Source organism: Thunnus thynnus, chromosome 11 (genome assembly GCF_963924715.1).
Source record: "Thunnus thynnus chromosome 11, fThuThy2.1, whole genome shotgun sequence".
NCBI lineage: Eukaryota > Metazoa > Chordata > Actinopteri > Scombriformes > Scombridae > Thunnus > Thunnus thynnus.
In genome coordinates this window covers 31817914-31844303 of record NC_089527.1, presented here as the reverse complement: position 1 = coordinate 31844303, position 26390 = coordinate 31817914, and the positions used below count along the sequence as shown (strand labels likewise).

The 26390-nt window shown below is 39.8% G+C and overlaps 1 protein-coding gene across 2 annotated transcripts in view; it reads left to right on the top strand.

The window, feature by feature from the left end:
* Positions 1-25772, top strand: part of plekhm3 (pleckstrin homology domain containing, family M, member 3) — a 48673-nt gene extending 22901 nt beyond the window's left edge. For both annotated transcript variants that reach the window (XM_067604476.1, XM_067604477.1), the window contains exons 4-8: positions 2146-2291; positions 2544-2737; positions 6532-6595; positions 16936-17093; positions 21669-25772. In XM_067604476.1, coding sequence (XP_067460577.1) covers positions 2146-2291; positions 2544-2737; positions 6532-6595; positions 16936-17093; positions 21669-21831 — 725 coding nt within the window. In that variant the 3' untranslated portion in view covers positions 21832-25772. The remainder of the gene's footprint in view (positions 1-2145; positions 2292-2543; positions 2738-6531; positions 6596-16935; positions 17094-21668) is intronic.
* Positions 25773-26390: the final 618 nt, after the last annotated feature.

The following is a 26390-nucleotide window of genomic DNA, read 5'->3' as shown; positions in this document are numbered from 1 at the left end:
GTTGGATTCAGTGCTGTCTCTGCTGCTGAGGCACCTCTGACAAACAGGCTGACACACGTTCCTCTTCCTATATCCTTCTTCTTTTCTTTTTTTTGTAGCTTTCCAGGCCTCTGTTTTCCAAAACCCAGATTACAATCTTCTGTTTCTTTTCTTTTCCGCCTCTCTTCATTTGCTGTTTTCCTCTAGGCCCCATGTTCTCCTAGATTGTGTGGATAAGGGACACCTGTCGCAGTGCTGTGGCGCTGGACTGTTTGAGTACGTGTGTGATCATAGACCAGGTCCGGGTGTTTGGGTGAACACTGAACTTTAAAGGGCCCAGAAGACAAAGCAGACAGAGGGCCAGCTATCAAGCTGAATAGAGCAGAGGATCTATTTGTTCTTTTTAAGTGTACAAAACACTTTCTTATTGAAGTCCACTCTGTTGTGACTACAGGAGGAACCAAGACTCCGTTATCTAGAGCTTCAAATGCATTTGGCAGATAGATTTTGGCAGACATGGATTTTAACATTAGAAGATGCACTTAACACAAGAATTTACACTGTCAGTAAAATGTTGCTCAGAGTTTTGGACATCTTTAATAACAGATTGTAGCCATCATACTGGAGTCAAAATATAAAGTGGGCTTATTGCACCAAAAGACAAAAGCGATGTTATTGCTGTTTCCTGCATCTCCACTAAATAACACATCATGAGGTTGCTCATCATGCTAGTCTCACTGCTAAACACCACGGTTTGTGTTGTGGAGAGAGACCAGAGATACAAAGATAAAAGATCATTTAACCACAATTTTAACTGCAAAAGTACAGCATGCAAAGACTTCAAAAACTTTATATTGTTTAAGTCAACAAGTGGTTAAAATTGGCTTATAATAGTGTTTGTATTAGGCTATAAGCAGTGTAAGAGTTATTTTTACTGGTTTAGCTTTTTTTTTCAGAAGTATATTATTAATTACATGTTATCCCCAATGACTCAGAATATAACTGAAATTAAGCAACTAATTAATTGATGTAGTAATAATTAATTTAATAGTAATAATTAATGTAGTGGAAAAAAAGTGTTATATTTGGCCACAAGTAGTATCTGCCAGGCAGTGTACGGCCTTCAGTCTCAGCCAATCAAATGGCTGGGGCAACCTGTATATGGCCTGAGGGGTGAAGTTCTGCCTGACGTGAAACTCTGGGAAAAAAAAACTTTTTTTTATGTTTGCTGTTGCTTATGAAACTTTTACATTATGAGCATATGATTAATTGGTTGAAAACCACTTAGATTAGTGTATGAGTAATCTGGATTATGACGGCTTTGCAGTAGCTTTTTAGCTTTTTAGTCAGTTATTGTAGATAAGATAGTAAATACTCACTTAGAAAGTTCCCAATGCAAAAAACAAAGTGTTAATACCACAGACAACTGAGTGATGTTTAAGCACTGCTCTCCATGATGAATCAGCTTTTACTCTGTCATTTTTGGTGAATGTGGAACGCTCTGATTTTTGCTCACATTGAGTCCAGCATCTGATTCATTGTCATGTAGAATGTGTGTTTGTATTCAAACTCTAAAACTCTAAAAAACAAGGGCGGAAAAAACTGTGATCTTGACAAGTGTACATTGATACTATTTAACATCATATGCAATGATCAGTGGGTCAATTTCAGTTTCCTATCTCTGTTCATATAGGTCATGAAACAACAAATGATCTTATTGGGGTCAGAGTTCCTTTTAAACTCAGACTATCATTATTAGCTACAGGTTTACTCGGCTGGATTAGTGTGGAATTTATTCAGGGACAATAAACTGGCACATATTAACACCAGGTTATCTGCTCTGTCCTGCCCCCACTAGCAGCCTGAACACTAAAAGCTACAAAGCAACACGCCTAACATTAGCCAGTTAGGATCCATAAATGGACACATAGAGCTGTACATTTGTGTCTGTTTTATTGTTGCCATCATTTGATGACAAGCAGATTGTCTAATAAGTCTGAGATAATGTATGAATCCCACATTTGACACTTTCTAGAAAGTGGTTTAACTGGGTTTCTTCATGATTATAGACCCATTCTGACATCTGGGAGAATCTTATCTGTCTTAAATGTGTGCTGTAAGTAAGATGTACACATAGACACTCATTCAGTTGAGCTCTCTCCTCAGGTTGTCAGCGTCCAGTTGGTCTGTCCAAAGGAAAGGCCAAGGTCTGCTACTACAGTGGCTGGTACTACTGCCAGAGCTGCCATCAGGACAACTCCTTCCTCATCCCAGCACGCCTGCTGCACAACTGGGACACCAGCAAGCACAAGGTGGGAATGCACACACACACACACCCACCATCCAAACACAAGTCACCAGCTTTGAAAGTATGCAGTTTATTGCCCATCTGGATCCCACTTTATAAAGTCTTATTATTAATGTCAAAATAAAGTTAACATCTTGAAGTCATAGGAAATCCTGAAAGAATTCTCCCCTCCGTGCTTCCGTAGATCATATGCCAGTCAGGTGGATCTTCATGTGTGTCTGTTGTCCTTGATGATCTTGTCTCTGTGCTCCCGCAGGTGTCTAAACAGGCCAAGGAGTTCCTAGAGTTTGTGTATGAGGAACCGCTGCTTGACGTCCAGCAGCTCAACCCTTGTCTGTATGAGCACTGTGAGCCTCTCAGCACGGTGCTGCGTCTCCGTCAGCAGCTCCAGTCACTGCGGGCCTACCTGTTCAGCTGCCGAGCAACCGTTGCCGAGGACCTCAGACGAAGGTGATGTTGGTGACGATGATGTACAGTTGTGGTTGGTGGTATATTTCTGTAGCACTTTTCAAAAAGACAGTTACAAAGTGATTCTTAATTTAGAGCCCTGTTTGCCAAACTTTTTTGGCATGTGACTCCTGAACAAATGAAGCAATGTCTACATGCAAACAATTGTCATAGGTTTCATATGTCTGAGGACAGTCGGAGGGTATGGTAGTACAGCCGGACTTCGCTTTTCATTTTCATGTTTCACACTGACTGATAGACTTAAATATTTGTAATATTCGTCTGTTGGTGACCAGACACTTGATTACACACACTGTTAACATCTCAGAGTATGATCTGTGTATGGGTGTTTACATGTGTATGTCTGAGTGCATGTGTGTATATTACCATAACTTTTATCTGCATGCATTCCTGCGTGTATATGGGCTGCTTATACATGAAATGTGTGCCTGTGTGTGTGTGTATATGTCCATGTGTGTGATGGTAGGGGGATGACTGTTTATCTGAGTGGGGTCCCACTCTGAAAGCCTTGTCTGTGAGCTGATGGATACTCCGTGGCCTGGTCCGGGTCACTAATACATTCTGATCCGACAGACTGTTTCTAAAGGAGAGGCATCCACTTCAGCGGACAGACTGGAATTTAATTAATTCTCTTTTGCAATAAAAATACAAAAAAAGAGAGATAGCCATATAAAGACAGAGATATAGAGCAATAAAGCCATGTAGATCTTAGTCTTGGTAAACGGTTGTTCCAAAGAAACTAATTTTTGAATGCACAACACTTCCATAGTACTTGCATGGCAACAGAAATCTCAAAGATAGATCTGTCTCTGCAGTTTGTTTGAACAAACGCTTTAATTACAGTAAATTCAAGTCACTGGAAAACCACAATATTATATTTAATTTGTAATTTTCAGCTAAATAAAAAAGATCAGGACCAGATCACGGTCAGGACCCTAAAAGTAACTAGCTCCATTAACTAAAAGTAACATGAAACACATTAAAACACAGTAATAAAGAAAACAAAATGTAGAAACCCATCGCTGGTTAGGACATACATGAGTATCAATGAAAGGTTTTATTACCCCATGATTTAAATGGTTTTTTTTTTTAAGACTTTTTGCCCTGTTAAGTAGCTTCAAACCAAAACTACTGGTATTTTTTATCAGCCTTAAAAAACCTACATTAGTTGTACCGTATTGCAGAGCAGAGCAAAGCAGCATCATTGTGTTCTGTGTTTACTTCAGGCCCATTAGCTAGTGTCGGCCAGTGCCCCGCCACTTCCAAACACTGCAGGATTGATGAGGGCCATGGCGCTAAAACCTTCCCCTAGTCATCAGTCTACTTCAGGGTGGATCTGAAGAGAGGTGTCTGTTGCATACAGGCAGAGAGCCACGGACACAATCACACACACATCCACATGAGCTACCAAAGGCAGTATTTGGCCCAGTGCAGCAGGTCTTAAACACGTGATAGCATTGTCAAAGTTTACTGTCAAAGTTCAGTTAAGGTGTGAATTGATCTCAATAAATAAACCTGTACCTGTTGTGCCCTGATGTCCATATCCTTATGACATGAGCTTTCTTGCAATGACACCTACAGGGGAATGTGTGCTAATAGGTGTGTGAACAAGTTAATATGCTTGAGTCTTTCTTATTGGAAAATTAACAATGTTTGTGGTTAGGTCTGACCAAATGAATTGACCATTTCTAGCCGGCAACCATCAATTTTGCAAGCTGAAATCACGACTGTCGCTGGCAGATTTGATCAGCTCTAGCTAGCTAGCTAATTAAGCTAGCATCAGCTACATGAGTTGGTTGTAATGTTTCTAAGCTAACTTGTTTTAAAACAAGAACTCTGTAAAATGGATCTTAAAGGGTTGGTCCATTATTTTTTGCTTTTTTGAGGTTTTTATATCTTCCCAGTAGTGTTCCATATGTATTCAAATCTGAAAATTCAAATTTTGGTTGAAGTACGTATATTTTAGTGTCAAAATGCCATTTTCCCAAGCCCTTTTAAAAACTTTTTCCCACGTGACATGACGTAGGTTTCTGCATGATGACGTTGCTACATATAAACCGACATAAACCCAATAGTCCACCTAGCCAGTAGCCACAGAGACGGACTGAGCACTCACTGTTGCAGAATTATAGAATTATAAGCTGTGAATGCCTCTTGTTTTGCAGAGCTGCAGTACTATCGGTACAAAAACTTGATCCTTAGCCACTTCATGTATGTAAATGAGGGTTATACAAACATCACTAACTAAGAGCTTCCAAGAAGCTGTATCAGCACTTTTCTGACACCATCAACACAAATTGAATGTTATAAGCTTGACAAAGATAGGATTTATTGCAGAGATATTGTTTGGGATTGCATTAGATTGTAATGTGTTGTCCAACCCCTGCACACACACACACACACACACACACACATATTTGCAGTACTACCTACATCTGCTGGTTCACACAGACACACACTCTTACTCAGGTCAGACCCTCCTTCAGTACACCAATATAATCACTGAGTGATAACAGAATTTTAATGAAAGGTGTGTCCGCTGGACTGGAATGAGCACTGAATAAAATATAGAATCAAAGACTATCAGGTCTTATACAAATATTGTCTTGTTGGCATGTGTGTGCATTTGTACACATGTGTGGACCTGTCTATCTACTGTAATCTAATCCTAAAATGTGTTAGATCTCAAGTACTTTTATCAAGATCAACACACACTTTCTGGGTGTGCTCATCTGGGCACTGAATACACAATCAACAAGTAGCTAGTGTGTATTTGTGATTGTGTTTATCAGACCTGTGTGTGTGTGTGTGTGTGTGTGTGTGTGTGTGTGTGTGTGCGTGTGCGTGTGCGTGTGTGTGTGTGTGTTGATGAATACTGATGTGGTAACCATTGGTTACATGCCAAACAGAGTTTATCGGTGGTGCCTATCACCATGAGGTGTCTGCATCACAAATACCACACACACACACACACACACACACATATGAACACACACATACTTGTGTTTTGGTGACACTCATCACAGCTTAGACAGGATTTAACATGGAGCCATCCATCTTAGTGGTCTGAGAGGAGGCCTCACACACACACACACACACACACACATACACAGCGTTGCACGTCACCAGAACTCTGCTGTGTGTGCTTTGTCACATAATACAAGAAGGTGGAATGTGAGTGGCTGAAGGTTAATATTATTACTTTGTTTAGGGCCATGGACTGAAAGGCTGGGGTTAAACATTACATCAGTGTAATGCTCATATTTACCTACACTATGTGATCATTGTTCCATATTTATATGCTTGCAAGTCAGTGATCTTGCTAAGAATGAATAAAACCTAATACCAATGTAATCAAGTCATTCAAAGCCTGATGATGTTTATTGATGTTCCGGGCCCCATGTGGGAACAGGTGTTGCCTAATGCTTTTTATGGTCTTTTTTTAAATGGTGAAAGACGTAAATGTGTCCAATACAAAAGATGATGTGTCTAAAATTAACTGGCACTGCAGGAAAAGTTCAGTATATTTTATCTGTTTAGTCAGCTTTATGAAAACAATGCACACACATTATTTACTTACTTGATTGCACTTTATCTGATAAGTACAACCAGAATCTTAAAGGTCAGTTTACTGAATTTTACTGTCCTTTGTACCTCTTTTTTCTCTTGTTTTTCCTCCTTGTTGGCGGTGTGCTGTATCTCATCACTGATTGGCTGAACAGACGACTTGCTTCACAGAGAATCATGCATTAAAACTTGTTCTCATCTCTTCACAGAATTTTCCCCAGGGAATACCTGCTACAGCACATTCACCTGTACTCCATGGCGGACCTGCAGCAGGTACACACACATACACACATACACATGCACAGACCCATATCCCAATTTGCATATAGTGATAGTGACGCTACTCACATGTCTGACATGAACCATAACTGGTATTAAAACTAAACCCAGTTTAGTTTAAACTTTAGATCAGGCTGGTAATCACTTCTTCAACAACCCTAGGATTAGTTTAGGTAAAGAAATGTATTATTTAATTTATAATAAAGGATACATTTACTGTATGCTAGTGTAAGCTTCAGTGTAGGCTGTGTGTAGCCTGATCCAGATCTCTGAATCATCACCCACATCTTAGATTTTTTTTTTAATAAACAGTTTGGTGTTGACTGTTTTGCTGGTTGTAGAAACAATCAGAGCCTTTGTGACAGTTCAGTTGGCAACAAGCTGTGCCAGGTCAGGACATCTTAAACTCAGCATTAGTTACTGTCAGTGATTAAAACCATTTAATCACACAATCATGCTTATAATTCCATTATTCTCTAACAGTGTAGCACAGATAACATAGTTTGTCTTGCAGTTTTAGGAGACAAACGCTATGGATTCTGGCTATGCACACTTGCTAACTTTTGCTGGCTTGCTACATTAGCTAACATGTTCGGTACCATTAGAGCCCAGTCACCTATTTTTCACCTAATAGCTAAATGCTAATTCCATGTAAGAAAACACAGGAAATATGAGAAAATAGAGAGAGCTGTAGTTCTGATAGTAGCTATACTGACAAGTTGATAATTTTGTATAGAATAGAATCAACTTTATTGTGGAAAAAGGTATGAAGTTTTTAGCTAGCTAGTTTGCAAATGTTAGCCAGCCATAGAGCTCCATTGTTGCCTAAAACTCTTAAAAACACCAATGAGCCACACCACCTTAGCAAATGTAATCTAATGTTTTCTAAAACCTACAGTGGCCTGCTGTTTTAAGAACTTATTCAGCCTTAAAAAATGAAACTATATATTGTGAGCTGTTTGTCATGAATGGCATCTTCAGAAAGAGCCAGTGAAATTGAGACTAAGAGACAGAGAAGATAGAAAGTATTGAGAGACAGACCAACACATTGTTAGTTTTAGTCTTTTCATGGGATTTGTCGACAATAAAAACATATAGAATAACCCATTCCTCATCCTTTAAGTAAACACAGTCTCTCCTTTGTTCCTTTGGCAAGTGTCCTGGTCATAACAGTGATAAGAGAGGGTAATACCCTCTAATAGCCCCATTTAGACCAGAGTTCGCTCTTTCAAGTGTCCTGATCCAACAAAACAATGGTCTCAGTGGAAAGAATTCATATCTGTGGTGGGGAAAAACTCTTATTATTTTCTAACATCAAGACATTTTGTTTGTTATCACGTATTTAATCAGCACATTTTCTTAACAAATTACAAACTGTCATATCTCTGCTGGTGTTTCTGCTATTAATACCAGTTTTACCGCCCACCTCTGTTTCAATCTCATGTGTGAGGAGAATTTATTTTTGAGACCTGGAGAATTGAAGTGTGTTCTCTCAGCAGAGATCATAAAAAAAGGAAACACATCCTGGCCTTTCAGCAGTTCAGTATGTAGTCGTCGAGCTGAGTTGGGGGTCAGAGGGAAGCGGCCACAAATGACTGAAAAGTTCTTTTGTTTGTCATTATGTTCATTATGTTGTACCCTGCCCCATTTTTTTCTTTCATCCCTCTCTGACTCAGTGCTTGGCCACAGACTCTCACGGTGAAAGAGACTGGACCCCCTCCTCCTTCTTCTCCTCCTCCTCCTCCTCCTCCACTCCCACACTCTGTGTCTCTCTGCTTCACTAATTGGTCACATTCAGAATCAACAGGCAGAAAAACAAAGCGTGACATCCCTCCATTCTTCCCGACATCCCCTTGGCCTCACACATGCTCAGCACACATGTGTGTTAATGCGTGTGAGTTCCTCACTCTCTCTTTCCCCACTAAAACGCTATGGTTTACTTATAAACCCTGAACAGGTGATGATGTACTAAATTTAATAATAGGTGCGGTTGAGTCTGCACACCTCCCTCTTCTCTTTTACTCACCCTCTAACCTCCCCTTCTCTCCCCCCCTCTTAGAGATTCTCAAGCACTCTGCTACTTAATTGGTTTTCCATATTAACAAGCGTGTTTCTTTTGATTCACCTCCTGAATAAAATGACGCTCGTAATCAACATGGCTTTTTTTGTTCCAGCTCAGAGGTCAGTGAAGGCTAAACTCTCCCTGGCTAAACCCTGGACCACACTAGTCTATTCACCTCCCGACAAATAGCCTCCACCCATATGCCCTATTAGGAACCAGTTCATTTGGAGAAACCATATGTGTTTGTCTAAGGCCACTCTGCCCTTATCCTCCTCTGGTTAAGGGATTGTTTCTAGGGTTTTGTGTGAGGACTAAAGTAGTAGAAAAGTAGGTGTGTGTGTGTGTGTGTGTGTGTGTGTGTGTGTGTGTGTGTGTGTGTGTGTGTGTGTGTGTGTGTGTGTGCAGCAGGCTTCCCACAGTGACACCCTGGCATTCCCTCTATGCCAGGCATGCCTCTCCACTCACACTTGTGCAGACACACAGAGGCCTCTTAGGTAAATGTTCTCAGAAAGATTCCCAGTTTCTCTTGATGGCTTTGACTTTATTCTGTATGACGAGGTCATGAAATGTGTCTTTATGTGGGGAATGGGCAACAATAGTAATAATGTAAGAATGTGTAGGTTTAAAGGGCTAAAAGCACACCTCCTTGAGTCGTACTACAAGCTGCGTTTTGTTCTTATAGTCTCTTATTAGCGTCAAAGAAATATTTGATGTGAATAATTGCAGTCAAGCTTTATGATGGATTATGTATTTGTTGAATTTACGTTTGCCAAGAAAATCTCTGTTAATAAATGCATTCATTAGAATTGTGAAGGTGCCAAACATGATAGCTCATTACAGAACAGCAATCACACTAATCTGTGAGGTTTTCGGTGAAACTCACAACTATAGGCACGTTAAAACTAAAGTGCAACAAAAAAACACTTTTCCTCAAGTCAGACTTTTACAAACCTCTCAGACTGTAGAGAAAAGCATCATAGCCAATACACAGAACAGGTAACTATTTAACAAACTCTTTTTAGGATCTTCCCTTATTTAGGAGAGCGGGACCCAAAAAAACGCGAGTGTGTACACATTGATTGGATCACCATGACAACAAGCAAATTGTAATTTTTCATTCATTTTTTGGATTTCTGAATTATTTTCAAATGGGCTGTTATAATTTCAGCTAAAGGTGGTACTGCTATTTTCATCTGAGTGCCATTTTTAACTGATATTTCTTTACATTTTGGCAATTGATGGCATTAAAAGTATGCTGAATTAGCTATTAGCTCCTGTTTGCAGTGTAGCCATGAATGTACACTAAGTCATGACTCAAATGATGAGTTCAATTACCGTGGAGCACAGTGAATATTTCAAATCCCCACTTCCGCGTGTTATGTTAAACCCATCAGAATGGGGCTCTAGATAGCAAAACTGTAACGAGGATATACTTTATTTTGAAGATTGCATGTTTGTACAAAACACAAACTAGTTTTAACAACTGGTAAAACATCTTCTCATCTGCTGAGCTACTCGAAAGTTTGGGGAACTCCTGATGAGACACACTCCACCATGCATACACTAGCAACTAATATATATCAAGCCTTCTGTGTGCACGTGTGTGTGTGTGTGTGTGTGTGTGTGTGTGTGCGCGTGTGTGTGTGCTTGTGTTATCCAAACAGAGCTCACCCTGGTCTCTCCAGCCATGTAATCCCAACTGGCTTTCTAGTTCCTCAATGGAGCTGCGGTAGTCTGTGTGTGTGTGTGTGTGTGCGTGCGTGTGTGTGTGTGTGTGTGTGTGTGTGTGTATGTGAGAGAGAGAGAGAGAGAGAGAGAGAGAGAGAGAGAGAGAGAGAGAGAGGAGGGCAGGCGAACGGCTGTTAAACAGCAGTTTTAGGGGATTAGGAGATTTTGGAGCACAAAGACTCTGCGTGGAGCAGAGAAAGAGGTTGAACTGGAGGGGGAGGAGTTTAAGGGGATGGATGGAGGCAGAGGAGATGAAGTGTGTGTGTGTGTGTGTGTGTGTAAAGAGTACAATCTAGACCTGCTCTGTGTGAAAAGTGCCTGAGATAACTTCTGTTGTGATTTATATAAATAAAATTGACTTGACTTGACTGTGTGTGTGTGTATGTGTGTGTGTTGGAGGGTAAAGGATGTGAATCCATCTGTAGGGTTTGTCCTATTTGTCCTGTAGGCTGCTGTAGAGTCTTACTGTGAATATGGCAGAAATTAGAGATTTAAAGTAACTCTCCACTTTTGCATTGCTCACAAATTCTTGTGGCTTGTGCCGCCTCACTTGAGGTAGAAGCTAACGGGTGATTTGTTGTTGTGGTAAAGCTACAGTTGGATTTTATAGAACCTCATTCACAATTTTTCCATACGCGGTGTTGAATCCAAAATGCTTTTCACCCATTACGTCTCAGCTGGTTTAGTGTCATGATGAAGCATTCAGCACGGCTGGCTATTTTCCACTGGGTTTTGTTAGTGAAGAGAACAACAATAGACTCATTTACTGAGGGGACAACAAGGCTGCAGTGGGTCAAACTTCTGTGAATTTTCAAGATCAGTTTTTAAATGAGGGTGTGGTTATCATCATATGTTGCATTTATCTCTGAGTCGTAAGAGATTTTACTTTCTCAGATTGTCTACTTTTATTTTTATTTAAGACAAAAAGCAGCAACAAAAGATTAGAAACATGGTAGTCTGACAAAATATGAAATTTCATGTTGAAATTGTCTTAAAACTCCAATTTTATGGGTGTCCTGATCCCAGGTTGGGATGCATCCTCATAAAGACGTTAGTCCTACCCAGTAGACCCCAAACGTCCACCAGTCACACTGAGAGAGCTGCCAGCAGTCCAGCAGCTGCTCGGCTCAGACAGGATAGCTGTCGATATTGTTCTTCATCGTTGTCATCGTTGGATGTGAGCGAGGGCACAAATGAAAAGAAAGCAAGGTCACACAAAAAGGGTTGAAGTTCTAAATGATTGTCCCATTGTGACCCTGCTGCCCAGAGCTACTGCAGTGCAGCTAATAAAATAGTGACTATATATTTATAACATGCAGTAACAGCTGGAATATTTTTCTCAGATGAAAATGTGTGCCTCGGGCTTTATGCACACACACACAGGAAGATGGATTGGATTTGCTCGTTGTTTTCTTTCTATTACCGTATCCCTCGTTTAATCTGTCCATTTACTTCTGTCAGTCTCCATCCATCCATCTTTCTGTGCCTCCATCCTTCTTTCCCACCGTTCCTCCAGAGTACGGTCAGCCACCAGAGCTGTGCTGCCAGTCGTTTGATTCTGCCCAGTCCAATTATAGAGGGCCTTAATTACTGAGCCTGTCAGCCTCCATCAGGAGAGCCATTCGTCATGTGGACTGGGCTGGACCGGACTGCTTAGGTTTGGTGTTGGCTGCGCTGGGCAGAGGGGACATATATATCAGTCTGTCACCCTCAGTACCTGTCTGTCTGCCTGCCTGGAAACATTTATCATCTGTACTGGACTGTACTCGTTCTTCATCATATACAGAAGGCCATTAAATTAGGGACACTTATGGGTACACTGTGGAGTCTTGTAAATCAGTGCCCAGCAAACATGTTACCTACCTTATGAAACAGTTTAGATTTTATCAGACAATAGGAGCCTCATTTATCACAAGGTATGTAGAACAAGATCATCTGCTCAGGCTGCAACAAACACATTTTATTATCATCCATCTTCCAATCATTTTCTCCATCAATAAGTTAATAATTTGGTCCATAAAATGTGAGAAAATAGTGAGAAATGCCAATCACAGTTTCCTGGAGCCCATGGGGATGTCTGAACAACAGTCTAAAAAGAGATATTTACAGTCACATGAGACAACAATAGCAAGAAATCCTCACTTTTGAGAAGCTGGGACTAGATAATGTTCTGTTAGTGTTGTGTTAATGTTCATGTTAAAGCAATCTTTGCCCAAAAAGTGATAAAATAGTTGCTTATTAATTTTTCTGTTGTTTGACTAGTAGAGTGATTGAGTATTTGTTTCTGTTAAAGCTCATTAACATACTGTGTAGACACACCCCCAAATGCCATTTATGGTTCCACAACATCCCAAACCCAGTCGCCTTAATGTAGTCAAAATAAACTGAACCGCCTTTAACCTTGTGAGATTTTTTGTAATTCTATTTATTAATTTATTTATTTGTTTTGATTCTAATCAAGAAAGTTGGGAGAAAATATTGGTAAACCGCTGCAACACTGGATAGAGTGTCAAGAAAAACCATAACCATATCTGGAACTATAGTTGACAATCTATAAATTATGCTGATACGGTTGTCGTGACTGCACTTGTCTACCATTAATAGTTTGTTGGTATACGGAGTCAAGAGGGACTATAAAGCCTCCTTTCCACCACAGGAACTTTCCCCAAGTACTACAAACCTCTACCTGCATGTCCACTGGAGGGAACAGGGTCTAAATTAAGTTCCGGGGAGACTGTCTTATCCCTTAAAAAGCCTGCTTGGTGGGGGGTGGGGTTTGCAGGGATGATGGTCGCTGATTGGTCAAACGTACATGGTGCGGCTACCTCAACTTGTGTGCCGCTTCATTCATAAAACAAAGAGGCAGTCTAGTATTGATTTAGGACCACCTTAGAACCAGGGAAGGACATTTCTCTTCATTTGATAACCTTGAAAGTAAAGTCAGGCATTGTTGTTGTTGTCTTCCCAACTCATTTTAAAAAGGACGAGAAAAAGAGCGAGAGAGAGAGAAGGAGAGAGAGAGAGTAGCGGTGGTCGAGCGAGGAGAGTGAGAACAAAGCAGTGAATGAGAGAAATAAAACGTTATTTTCTGATTGTTTCACAGCGGTTACATTCTATACCAGAAATAATAATACTGTGTGTCTAATAGAGATGTGCAGAGAGCCTGGTATTTGTATTTGTATCTGTACTTGTTGAGGCAGCAAAATTATTTGTATTCAAATAAAAGTGGAAAGAGGCTTAAAAGTCCTGTTTTTGTTTTTATTATGCTTTTAATTTTAGAAAATTAAAGTGTTACAATAAAACTTTACTTCATGAAAACAAATAATTTTTAAAATATTTGTATGAAACCCATTATTTGTGCTTTGCCGAATAATATATTTGTATTGGAGCACACCCCTAGTCTCTAAATGCTGCCATCATTTTTAATTCCTCATAGGTCTAATTTGCATGATCTACCTGGTTCATCAGATGTGGTGGAAACACAAACAGGACTGCATAACAGGGACCTAAAGTTCCAAGTTTAGTTCCTCTGTATTAGTTCCTCTGGACACATTCTCAAGCAGAGGAAGAAACTGATGAATCTGGTTCTACATGTGGAAGTAAAATAATAAAAGTTTTTTGGAGGGAACAACGTATTTCGCATCCAATTTCTTCAGGTTGACTGAACATCTGGTGTGCAGTGAGGTATGTGCTTCTAGAACAGTAGTTATGTTTCCATTTAAAATGTTGCTTAAGTTGTAAGCATGTTATATAACTAAAAAAATAAATAACCGTCAGCTGCAGCTGATCAGTTTTACTGTAAATGTTGAGTCAAGTCCAGTCTTGCCAGAGACTCTGACTGGAATAGATCCTGTTTCCAGTGAGATATTGGTCTCATGTTGGTCTGATAATTGAATATCATATATTGTACATTAGCGCACAGTATGTGTTGTTACAGTAAAAGCCTTCAGTGCAGGACATTCATCTCAGTGTAAAGTGTAATAGTGTTTGGTTTACTATAAACATGATCAGTATACCTCAGTGTACTGTTTCCTGTATGTGTGTGTGTGTGTGTGGTTTCTTCCTTCTCGGTCCTTCTCATGTCCTCGTCTTCTCCTCGTGGAACAAACAGCATGAAGGAGGTTATAATTGGGAGGTCCAGAGCTCTGCCAGGTGGAAGCACTTGTATCTGAATACAGGCTCTTGCTCTCCCTCAAGATCTCTCTTGTATATTGTATCTCCACCACTCTTTCTCATACTTTCTACTGTTTTACATTCTGCTCTCACTTTGCTTCTCCTGTCTGCTTTATCAACATCATACCACAAAGCTTTGCCAACATATTTAGTTTTTTGATGTCTGTTAAGATTTTCTTTTCACTTACAGTTGTTCTCTCTGAGTCATCCATTGAGGCCCCCCCCCTGTTCCTGGTCCTTAAAGGAACTTGCCAAGCGTTGCCATTAAAAGGCGTTGACCTCATTTACTGTCTTCCTCCTTTCTTCAGCTTCCCCTCCACACCTTTTCCTCCATGTCCAAGAGAATTTGTCTTAGTTGAAGTCATTTTCAAATCAGTTTTTGTAATTAAAAATGGATCTTGTCTCTGTTCTTCCATGAAGAGTCTTATGGCTTTGGAATAAGTACAAAATTTCCACTCATGTTCAAACATTTTCAGGTTGCACAAGCATCTCTTTGCCTCAATTCACACCGCATCAAAGGAATCTGTGTCTGTTCGCCACAAACTAACAGCTTTACAAACTGTATCAGTTAAAAGCTGCCAGTAGCCACTACTTTTTGCAGGTATTCACTCACTCTAAAGCTTAATGTTTGTTTATCAGATCTTTCCATCAGCGTGCAGAGTGCTGCTGCGGGACACTGGTTACATATTTTTGTCGTTCACTGGGTGGGACATTCTGTTATTGGCTATCCTTTGGCTATGTCGTATCATGTTAGCCAATGAGAACTGTGACTTAGACTCACGGCCAATGACTGAGTATCCATCCTTTTTTATGTGCTTTTTCAAATTTGCGCATAAAAAGTGAGTGGAAATTTTAAAAAGTAGAAATATTGCAAAAGATGTTTTTATGCTTGAATGAGGTGCAAAAGTTGATGTGTTGATAAAAGCAAAATGCAACAAAGTACAATGAAAACATATATTTAGAAACGAATGATGACGTACAGGAAGCATGTGACATAAATGTCCCTGAAGTTTCCACTCCGCTGTCTGTATAACTGACACAGGGCTGTTATCAAAATGCTTCCCAAAGCAAGAAGCTATGATGTTGTCCATCATGCTCTCCATCACCAGGATGTCTATCACATGCTCTATTAATGACGTCATTGGGTTGTGTTGCATTTTGTAGTTTACTGCACTCAGTGAAAGAATCAGCGAAACCAACTGTTTACTTTGATGCACTCAACTATTGATACTCACAAAACAATAGTGGATGGAAACGTATATTAATTCACATTTTCTTGCATCAATTTTCTGAGATTTTGGTTAAAATTTATGCTACATCTGAATAATTTACTTCTCTTCAACTAAACGACTTCCTGGATCAATACCAAATATCATTTATATATAACTGAATGGCAGTAGTCACTCAATATGTTCATTCGGATCAAACAGTAACTGCTTTTTGTGTTATGCTGCTTTAGACCAGCAATAGCACAATGTGGAAAAACAGGAACCCAACAGATACATTTAGTGCATCAGATGTGTATCTGTATGGATTTATATGTATGTCAGCCAATAAGTAACAAGACATTTTAGTACAGAAGTAGATATGTTTCGAAAAGTGTTTTTGATTTTTGCTTAATCTGCTGACATAAGCAGTAGTTGGAATAAGCTTGTGTGCAGCAGCATGGCATAGACAGAAACAACAGCAACGGTAAATGAAGAATAAATGTATACATATCAATGAGTTAGTCTTTAGTTAACTATCAAAAATGAACCCAGTGTTCACAATACAGGCTTACCCTCATAACAAGAAATGTTTATTATAGTTCAGTATGGTTCTAATTTTGATAAATGTTTTACAGATTGTATTTTTCTTATTTTATCTATCTAATATATATTTGTCATGTTTGTATTGTTCATAGCTGATAGTGATACCAATTTATTTTCCAGTGACAGTGTAGTTTTTGAAAGTTTATTTTATACTGTTGGTACAGCAACCGTACAGATAGAATTCCCTGTAGCATTTGCTTGTAGCATTGTGCTAACTGCACTGTTTACCTTGCAAACAGATGACACGGAGGAGAAAGTTATTGCTGCCATGACTTTCAAAAGTTGTTAAACTCAGCCTCAAAGGAGCATAAACTGCTGTTAAGAGTCTGCATTTAATAAACCTTCTAACTGGACTTACTAGGATTGAACTGTTTTTGTGTTTGTGCATCTTTACATACAGAACTTAGTTTGAGTTAATGAGTAGGTGAACTAATGTATTTGGCCACTGAGTGTATTTTTCATCAAAGTGTCTTTGTTGGTGACCATGTCGCCTCTTATTTTCTCCTCTTCCTGACCCCCTCTACCCCTCACCCTAACCCTCTCTCTCCTCACCCCTCCAGGTGATTGATGGAAAACTGGCTCCATTCTTGTCCAAGGTGATCAAGTTTGCCAGCTCCCACGTTTTCAGCTGCAGTTTGTGTCGAGAGAAAGGCTTCATCTGCGAGCTCTGCCACAACGGGCAGGTCATCTACCCCTTCCAGGAGAGCGCCTCCAAGAGGTACACATCCTCACATCACACAACTTCTCAAACACTTCCTCAGCACAGGAATACAGGAAAACAGAAACCTGCTTATTAATGATAGAGCAGTTAATTATTAGTTTAAAATATCATGAGGTAAGTCTTGATTTATTGCCACGAAGAGACGCATAGTTCACTTTTTATGATGATGTTGATTTATTAATGCCAGGAATTTCTACCTACAATGATTGACTGACTTTATTTGTGCAAATTTGACCTCCTAGTGTTTTCCACAAACAGCCAACATACCTACTGTACAGCTCCAAACTTATCAGGAACATCAGTTCTTTCTTTTTTCTTCCAGTTTTTTTTCCTCAGTTGTGTCTGTATGCTCATGAAGTGGAGTCAAACAGCCTGAGGATAAGCGGGAATTTTTTGCTCAAGTTGAAACATGTAGTCTGATCTGTCACTGCCTGAGTGAGGTTTATTTCATCCACAGTCCCTCTGGTAGAGTATTTTTTTTATTTTCATAGCTGCTTGTGATGACCGTTTGAGTTTGAGACCCAGAGAGTGAAGACATTAAAACTCAGTTCTCCAAAAATTTAAAAAACACTGTGGTTGTATCTAACCCTGCCGATAGTTTTAATATTATTATTATGTATATTTATGAAAAAATGAAATGGCTGAACTATATTAAATCAACATGCAATGATGAGCTATCTCCCACTACCTGAGGTCAACTAATCATGCTCTATATATGTATTTATATTCATGTATTCAATCTTTTTTGTCTCTTTTTCTTTCTCCTTCTTCCCCTTTTTTATGATGGATTTACACATTGCATTATTTGCTAATTTGAAAAAATATATATTCGTATATTGTCATGGTTTTAATTTGATGAAATGAAGATTTGATGATATCGAACTGCATGAATAGAGAATATTGTACGTCCAGATTTTGAGATATCCTTCACTTACGGTTCAGCCTCCAGTTTCATATGATGAGAAATGTCTCTCCAATAACAAAGTCCTGGCTACACTCGGTTATCTAAAGACCTCACTGTCAACAGTTGTCATTGAAACTGTCAAAGACAGCAGACCACAGTGAGGTCTGGATCACCCACTAACAGGGACGCTGTTTCTGCAATCTCTTAAATATCATTTTTAATGCTGTGAGCATAACAAACCAAAACTCTATTGTCTTCCATTGTCCTGAGTGGAGAGTGGAGCAGACATCTCAAAGCCTGGACACATAAAACCAAAACTACCTGCTTGGATGGATACAACGAGAGCGAAGAGAGGAAATATGTCTTTTTAATATTGGTTTAAGGGTTCAGGTGAGGTTCAGCAGAGAGGGAATGCATTATGTAAATAAGGATCCCTACAAGTATAAAAGCATCAAATATGTGTACGTGAGCAAGTGCAGCAGAAGCGAGCCTGCTGCCTGTTAGTGACACTGGCTAGCATGAGAGGTGTGCGTGTGTATGTGTGTGTGTTTGTGTTGGCTGAGGGGGTATTCTCGACACGGACAGTTAACATAGTCCAGGTCCTCGTCACTGCGGGTCAGAGTGATAGAGATAAGAGCTAATCAGAATCACACACTGAAACACAGTCTGTACTATCACACACACACACACACCTTGCTCGCTGAGTTGTGTTTTATGACTCCGTGAAGGAAGTGTGAAATGTTGACTGATAACGGCTGTTCTACTGTAATGGACTGGAACTGAGTAGAACTACTTACTCAGACACTGATTGTACAGGAAATGAGCACTGCCCGGATTTAATAGAATATGTCATAGAGCGTTTCCCTTTATTAAGAGTCGGTTGGGGAGGAGGGAACACTGTGATGTCACTAGAAAGAAGTTTCATCCCAAAGGTCTCCAAACTAGCTTAGAGGCTAGGCCAGGCTACACTTAGGATTAGTCCATCTATACTGCAAATTCCTTCATGTAGCTAGTGAACGTCTATAAAGCAGAGTAAATAAGCTGAAATGGATGCTAAATTATCATCAGAGCTGATCTTTGGGAGTTCTGGATGGTTGGGTATTGCTTTCAAATTCATAAGAACCAGGACGTTGATAAGAAAGATGGCTATCAACTGTGGCTCCAAACACTGCATGAGGAGTGGCAGTGACAGCACTTTGTGAAATCATGTTAGCTAGACAGAGACACTGCTGTTCACAAAGTGTGAGGCTTAAATTTCATACTGTGTGGAGTTTAACAACTAGTGTAGCGTGTTGGAGCACTCAGTTTCTAAGTATGACAGAAGTACACAGTGCAAAATGAACATCTCTGCTTTCCGACTCCTTCCAGGTTTTGTGTATTTTTCTTTATTTATGATTGGTATTTCCTCTGTCTTAATGTTACAGTTCTATACATTTTGGGTTTTTTGGGTTTGCACAAGAGTGTTAGCCGCAGCATGACCAGAGGGAAGCACAGCCAGCTGGCCTCTGCTAGGCTCCCAGCTAACGTTAGCCCCGGTTCTGCATGTGGATCCAACCAGAGCCCCGAGCCCTGGTTAGTCATTCAAGTTAAAGTGGGAAGAAGCAGCGGGTCTGACGGGCAGCTTGAGTGAAGTGAAGCCTGCGGAGGAAACACAGAGACCGTCAGGGTGAAACAGTCCGAGGAGGGAAGCAGAGTCAGGCGGCAGAGGAGATGGCAACAAATCGGCAGAAATGGCCGATGCCGATATTTCATTTTAGAGCTTTTATCGGCCGATACCAATGATGTGCCGATAATACCGTGCATCCCTCCTTACCCTCTAACCCAGATAGGTTCATATATGTATATGTTTACATCATGACAGAGCAGAGGGGTACTCCATCAATGCAGTTAAAGAAAGTTGCGCTTACTTGAAAAAGCCTGGCTTGAATTAACCTCAACTTTCAGGCTTAAGCTGTTCCACTAACACAATTCAGCTGTGTCTAGTCAATATTAACTCTAGCCAGGCTTGAATAAACTCGCAGCATGTGTGTGCACGGAGGACATAAGCAGCCCAGAACAGTTGTCGAAAAGACGATACAACGTCACAGAAAGAAGGGAAAACTAGAGCAGTGTTCTTCTCAGCAGCAGGACAAACCTGCTGATATGAAGAATATAAAGTCATCACCAAAAAAGGCAATACTGCTGCAACTAACAAGGTGAGGGAGGTGGCTTGGCAAAACACTGCTGACAGATTAAATGTGTAAATTATAGAAGCCTATGTACATGGGCAGTGGGTGTCTAAAGGTTAGAGAAGCGAGCTTATGACCAGAAGGCCGTCGGTTCAATCCCCCGAACCGGCAGGATGAATCTGGCTGGGATAGTGAAGTCCCTACTTACTGTTTTATACACTCAGATCACTGACTGTGGCTATATTATCAGCAGGTTAGATAATATCAGATGTATGTTTAACATTATGGCTTAGCAAATTTAAGAGAACTAACTTACCAACTTACCATTACCAACTACATAATCATCTACTCTTTGGCACATTTTCTCTTTCACAGGATGTCCGTTCAATTTACAAGCGTCAATGAAAGTTAAAAATGAAGAAGCTGCGGTTGGAGATGAAAATACTGGAGAAGGATATAAGTACAGTGGAAACCACTTAGTGATCACAAACGTCTGTGTCAAATATCATTGTAAGCAGTTTTCACTGTATAAATTTAAACACAGCTGAAGGTCATGGTTTGGACTTTGAACTTGGATTTCATTTTCTTTTTGTCTTCGCAGCTTGAACAAAGTGAGTGAATGAATCAATAATTAACTTCAAAACAATGTTGGCACACTTTTATTTCTTCAATTATAAATGCTAAGCTTTTAAATTAAAGGGTTCACTCCAAAACAAAAGTGACCATGAATCAAATGGGGATTAAGTGAAATAGGTGTTGTTGTAAAGGTCCCTCACTGATCTTCCATCTATGTTTCTGAACACAGACATGACAAAAGTGATGCCAGTGCAAAAAGACACTCGATGGAACCGTCTTTTAGGAGTTTGTTTCTGCTCGTCGACGTTCTTTGACACACAGCTAAATTAGGCTTGACAGTTAGCCTGCTGTGGAGCAGGCTAGTTCTGCGGTATAAGTTACCGTGGTTACTGAGCGGGGAATCATATAAGCTGCAGGAATGGAACGGAACTCTCACTTAAATTAGCGAGGCTTATCTAAATAAGCGAGGCTTTTCCTTTATCCAGCTTGATGGAATACCTCTCAGAGCATGTGCTTGCAAGTGTGTTTGAAACCTCACAAAAACTTTTCCACAACAGCTGCAGTTCTTCTGTGGAAAAAAAACACACCACAAAAAAAACTGTTTGGACTTTCTAACATCAGTGATTAAGGCTACAGGAAGCTGCAACTGCTTGATAATAAAAGCCTTATGGTGGTTTTTGTTTTATTTGTGTTATTTAACAGTGGAGATGTTGAAGGGAGGCTTTATTCAGACCTGAGGTGTGAAACACTGGAGATTCATTCATTATGAATGTAATCAGAATGAATCAAATCTAAACAAGGACTGGAGAATGGCAGAGAGACTGATGTGTGTGTGTGTGTGTGTGTGTGTGTGTGTGTGTGTGTGTGTGTGTGTGTGTGTGTGTGTGTGTGTGTGTGTGTGTGTGTGTGTGTGTGTGTCTGCAGGTGTGACGGCTGCGGCGCTGTGTTCCACACTGAGTGTCGACAGAAAGCCCAGCCGTGTCCCCGCTGCGTCCGCAGAGAACTCCACCACAAGAGGCCATCTTCATTCTGGTCGCCTGATGACGACAGCCCCGGGTGCTTTCACCTGCCCTACCAAGACACCTGAGACAAACACACACACACACACACACACACACACACACACACACACACAACAGCAGTAACAATTAGGGTGCTGCCAGGCCGTGATGCTGGACAAAGTGCCTGTTTTTCTGACTTGTGTGTGTGTGTGTCCACAACCGACTCTGTTACTGTTTCAACCAGAGGACGAGCTCACAGCATCTGATGCACCATCAGGTGTATATTTATTTGTGTTTACCTGCAAACACACACACACACACACACACACACGCACCTGAGCTGAGCCTGCTTTGAGCAGGGAGAAACCCAACTGAAGAACTGCTGCACCAAGCTTTACAGACTGACACACGTGTATTTTGTAGTCCAACATTTTCACATACACGTCCAGGTCATCCATCACCACCATCACTCATCTCTTATTCCAGGAGTCATTAGATGTGTAAAAATCACAGCAGATAAACGAGAAACATCCAAACTGATAGTTGGAACATTTTGGTGGTGAACTCTAACCAACGTCTTCCATCTGTCATTAAATTCAGAGCTGAAACACAACATTAAACCACAAAGATTAATGAAGTCATTTATCAAAAAGACCAAACAGTTTCTGGTTCCACCTTCTGAAATGTGAAGATTTCTTTCAGTTTTGGACTGTTGGTCAAACAAAACAAGCAAATTTCACATGTCTCCTCGGCCTCTGGGCTTTTTGTCTCAGTTTTTTGGTATTTTATAGACTAAATAATTAACTGATTCTCATAATCATGTTAAAGTGACACATTGCTCAAAATCATTTGAGTATGAAACTGTTAGATCCTGTTGGCTTGAAAGGTGGCTGTAACAAGTTTCTGTAGCAGCTGTGTTCAGTCTGGACTGGTGTCAGTTATAATGGACCAGTGTTACTGGTGTCAGTCATAATGGACCAGTGTTACTGGTGTCAGTCATAATGGACCGGTGTTACTGGTGTCAGTCATAATGGACCGGTGTTACTGGTGTCAGTTATAATGGACCGGTGTTACTGGTGTCAGTTATAATGGACCGGTGTTACTGGTGACAGTTATAATGGACCAGTATTACTGGTGTCAGTTATAATGGACCAGTGTTACTGGTGTCAGTTATAATGGACCAGTGTTACTGGTGTCAGTTATAATGGACCAGTGTTCCTGCTGGGAAACAAGTATCACAATGTCCAGAGAAACATGAGAATGTGTTTTTCCTCATCCTTACATGAAAGAATCTTTGGGTTTTGGACTGATGGTCAGGCAATAATTTTTTGACATTTTTATAGCAGACAATGAATCTATTAACACAGAAAATAATCATCAAATCAATAATAATAATAATCATGAGTTGGAGTGTGACATCATCCTGTTTTGTACGACGTTACGCTGTCAGACTACAAACTGCAGCGATGCTCTATGAGATGAATATTTCTGACACACAGAAGTGTTTAGCAAATACAAATGTTTGGAACAAAGCGGCTGCACGGGTGAAAGACATGTTTCTGTAGACATTTTTGATATTTTTTTTCTTTTTGTGAAAATATAAAAATCCATTATAACTGACAACAGCTGCTATTCTCTGAGAAGAATACAAGTGTTTAAAGCCTTTAGATAGGTAGGGATGTTTCACATAATAATAATAATAATAATAAAATAGTTTAAATGACTGCTCTGATTAAAAGTCTTTAACAACTATAAGTTGACAGAAAGATGTTTTTACCTCACTGATCACACTCATTTTATCAGTGTTCAAATGTCAACGGACGTTAATTTAAAGGGACTCTCCGTCAGTCTGTGAGCACACCTTCTGTAAAATAACAAGGCAATAATCTACTGTAACTGATCCTTTCATTGTTGCCTTGCCCCTCCTCTTCCTCTGCGATTCTTCCTCCCGCTGTGCTTTATTCATGCAGAATCCAAACATGATCGCAGCTTTAGCTTTTAGTATCTCTATGCAACCTTTATGACGGCCTTTATAACCCACTGCCTTCATCTGTAAAGGCTTCTCTTTGTGTTCTTACATGTGGCACCAGCTGTGTTTCCATCCAGTTCTAAAGGCACATTTTACTGAAATATTGGAAAAATGAACGCTAGTCAGGAATGTATTGATTAGAATATTTTTTTATAATTAGTTATTTGTTTACGCTGTCTTAACATGAACACTTTATGAGGGAATATAAATCTGATGAGACACAACTTTGTTTTCATAGTTCCAACAGACAAAACATTGCTTCTCGGATGAAAATCTTTTTTGGAATATTACATAAATCATTCATTATTTAAAGCTGTGAGTAAAGCTTTTGTTTCACTGTCCACAAACAGTTTCCCAGCATTAACAAGAAGCCAGAGTGCAGCTTTAAAGTTGGATTCGCTAAAATTTGGATGGAAATACAGCTGCTGCTTTCTGCTACTTGTTTTCTTTCCTAGGAGACTGGAGGTTTGATGTGGCCGGATGGATTTTATCTTCTGTTCTGAAGCTCAGTCCCCCCTTTTTTAGCTTATTTGAGCCATAAAAGCATGTTTACTTTGAAGGGAATTTGTGTGAACAAGCTGCTGTAATCAGCACCCGACTGACAAACCTGAATTATAACGGGTTTATTTGAATCTATGTATTTTTGTGAAAAGCAGACTTTCAGTTATTCATGTTAATACAGCATGTAGGACACTGTAGTCTGACACATAACACGCCAGTGTAGTTAAATATATGGCGGGAAAAGTGCACTGAAGTCTTTGTTTATTTTGAAGTCATTTAAAAAAAAAAAAGAAGTGTTTAAGTTATTGTTGACTGATTGTGTCTGCTGCATAAAGGTCTAATGACAATGTTGCGAAACATTTGAAGTATTTTTGATTTTGTATTTTCAATGTGTGAATTTGTTTTTTATATCATGCTGTTGGCTACAGAACCTGGCAGGTGTCAGGAGTTGGTTTTTTTGGAGTTGTTGTTATTTGTGCACACAAAAAAAATACATTTCTGCACACGCCCGAAACCAACCCGGAACCCAAAACTGTAGCTTTGCTTACCAAAAAGTTAGCCATGTGTGAGACTATTTACAAATGCAGCAGATTGGTGTTGTGTGTAGAACAGATGACTCATGGGTGCTGATAACTGACTCAGAGAGAAAAAGAAAGTAACAAAGTGAAAAAAACTTGTGTACTGAACTGAACATCTTGTACTTGAAGTGTTTGGGACAAATACACTGCAGGTTCCTACTGCTACAGTACACTGATGCTTATTTGAGAGCATGAATCACTCATTTGTGTGCACTAAAACAAAAAAAACCAGCCCAATGCCTGCTGGTCTCTGTAGTTTGCCTCTATGTAGCTGCAGTAGATGACGTGTAGACTTTAAAACCTGTTACATGCAGTCTGTTCCTCTGTTCATTCACACATGTTGGGAGTGCATGTTTGTGCTCTTTATTGTTTCATCACTCTTCCTACAGTGTTGCCATTTTCATCTCCATCTGGATGTGGAAGCGTAAATATGAAGGTAGTATAAAAAACAAACATACATCTGTTCTGTGTCCTTCTCACTGAGGTGACAACAGCAAGTTCTGACAGAACTGTAACGTCTGAGATGAAATCTCGCAGCCGTTTCATGAGCGAGAATCACTGCAGCGCACTGAAGTGTTTACACACATGAGAGCAGGACTGTGTGCGAGTACATGACTGGAAATGTTTATGTTGCAGGCACATGATGATCATCGCACTATGTTTTACTTGATGTGTTTGGAGAAGAATATATTGTACAGTATTTAAAACAGAGTAACTGGACTGAAACTCCTTTCTATTTTGCACTTTTTAAGTTATATTTTTTATCATTGTTACGTTCCATCACAGCCAAACTCTTATGCAAGTACAGGGAGTTGATTTCTGTGATTTGATCAGCCTCTTTCCTTCTGTCTGGTTTTGTTTTTTCAATTTTGTCCGCTAGCCACTGATGCCAATAAAGACAAACTTCTTAATAGTGAAAGTGTTTGAATCCTTTGAAGAAATATTCTCATTTTGGTGTTTGACTTCCTTCAGATACTGTATGTATGGAACTTCTGATGGTTCATGAAGCTAAACACACACAACTATGTTTGCTTGTATTGTTGAACATCTACAGTTTAATCTGCTGAGGAAGATCTTGTGATTCGCTCAAAAGCTCCAGTACAGCTACTAATGGACCTTGTGCTGAGATTGTTTTGTCGACTATATAATAATGGTATTATAACTTTGTATCATCTCATCATGTTCTTGAGTCAATAAATAAACCATGATGTACTTCTGGTTGAAACAGAACTAGAGGGCAGCATTGAAGGCCAGTTTGGAAGGTGTCGACATGTTTGAGCGACAATTTCTGTAACTTTCTAAAACCGAAAATCTGACATTCCACCTGTATGTGAACAACTGAATGCATCACTATGAATATCTGAAAGTTTGCGCTACCTTCTCATGTGACCAATTATTGCATCTCGTCCTTCTCCATGACAACCATTTTTTTATTCTGCCTTCAAGTGTGGCTGCTTGAACAGCTATAAACACTTAAACCTTCAAACATGGTCTGAGAACATGTGATAACACAGCAGTAGTTTAGTTTGAGTTGACT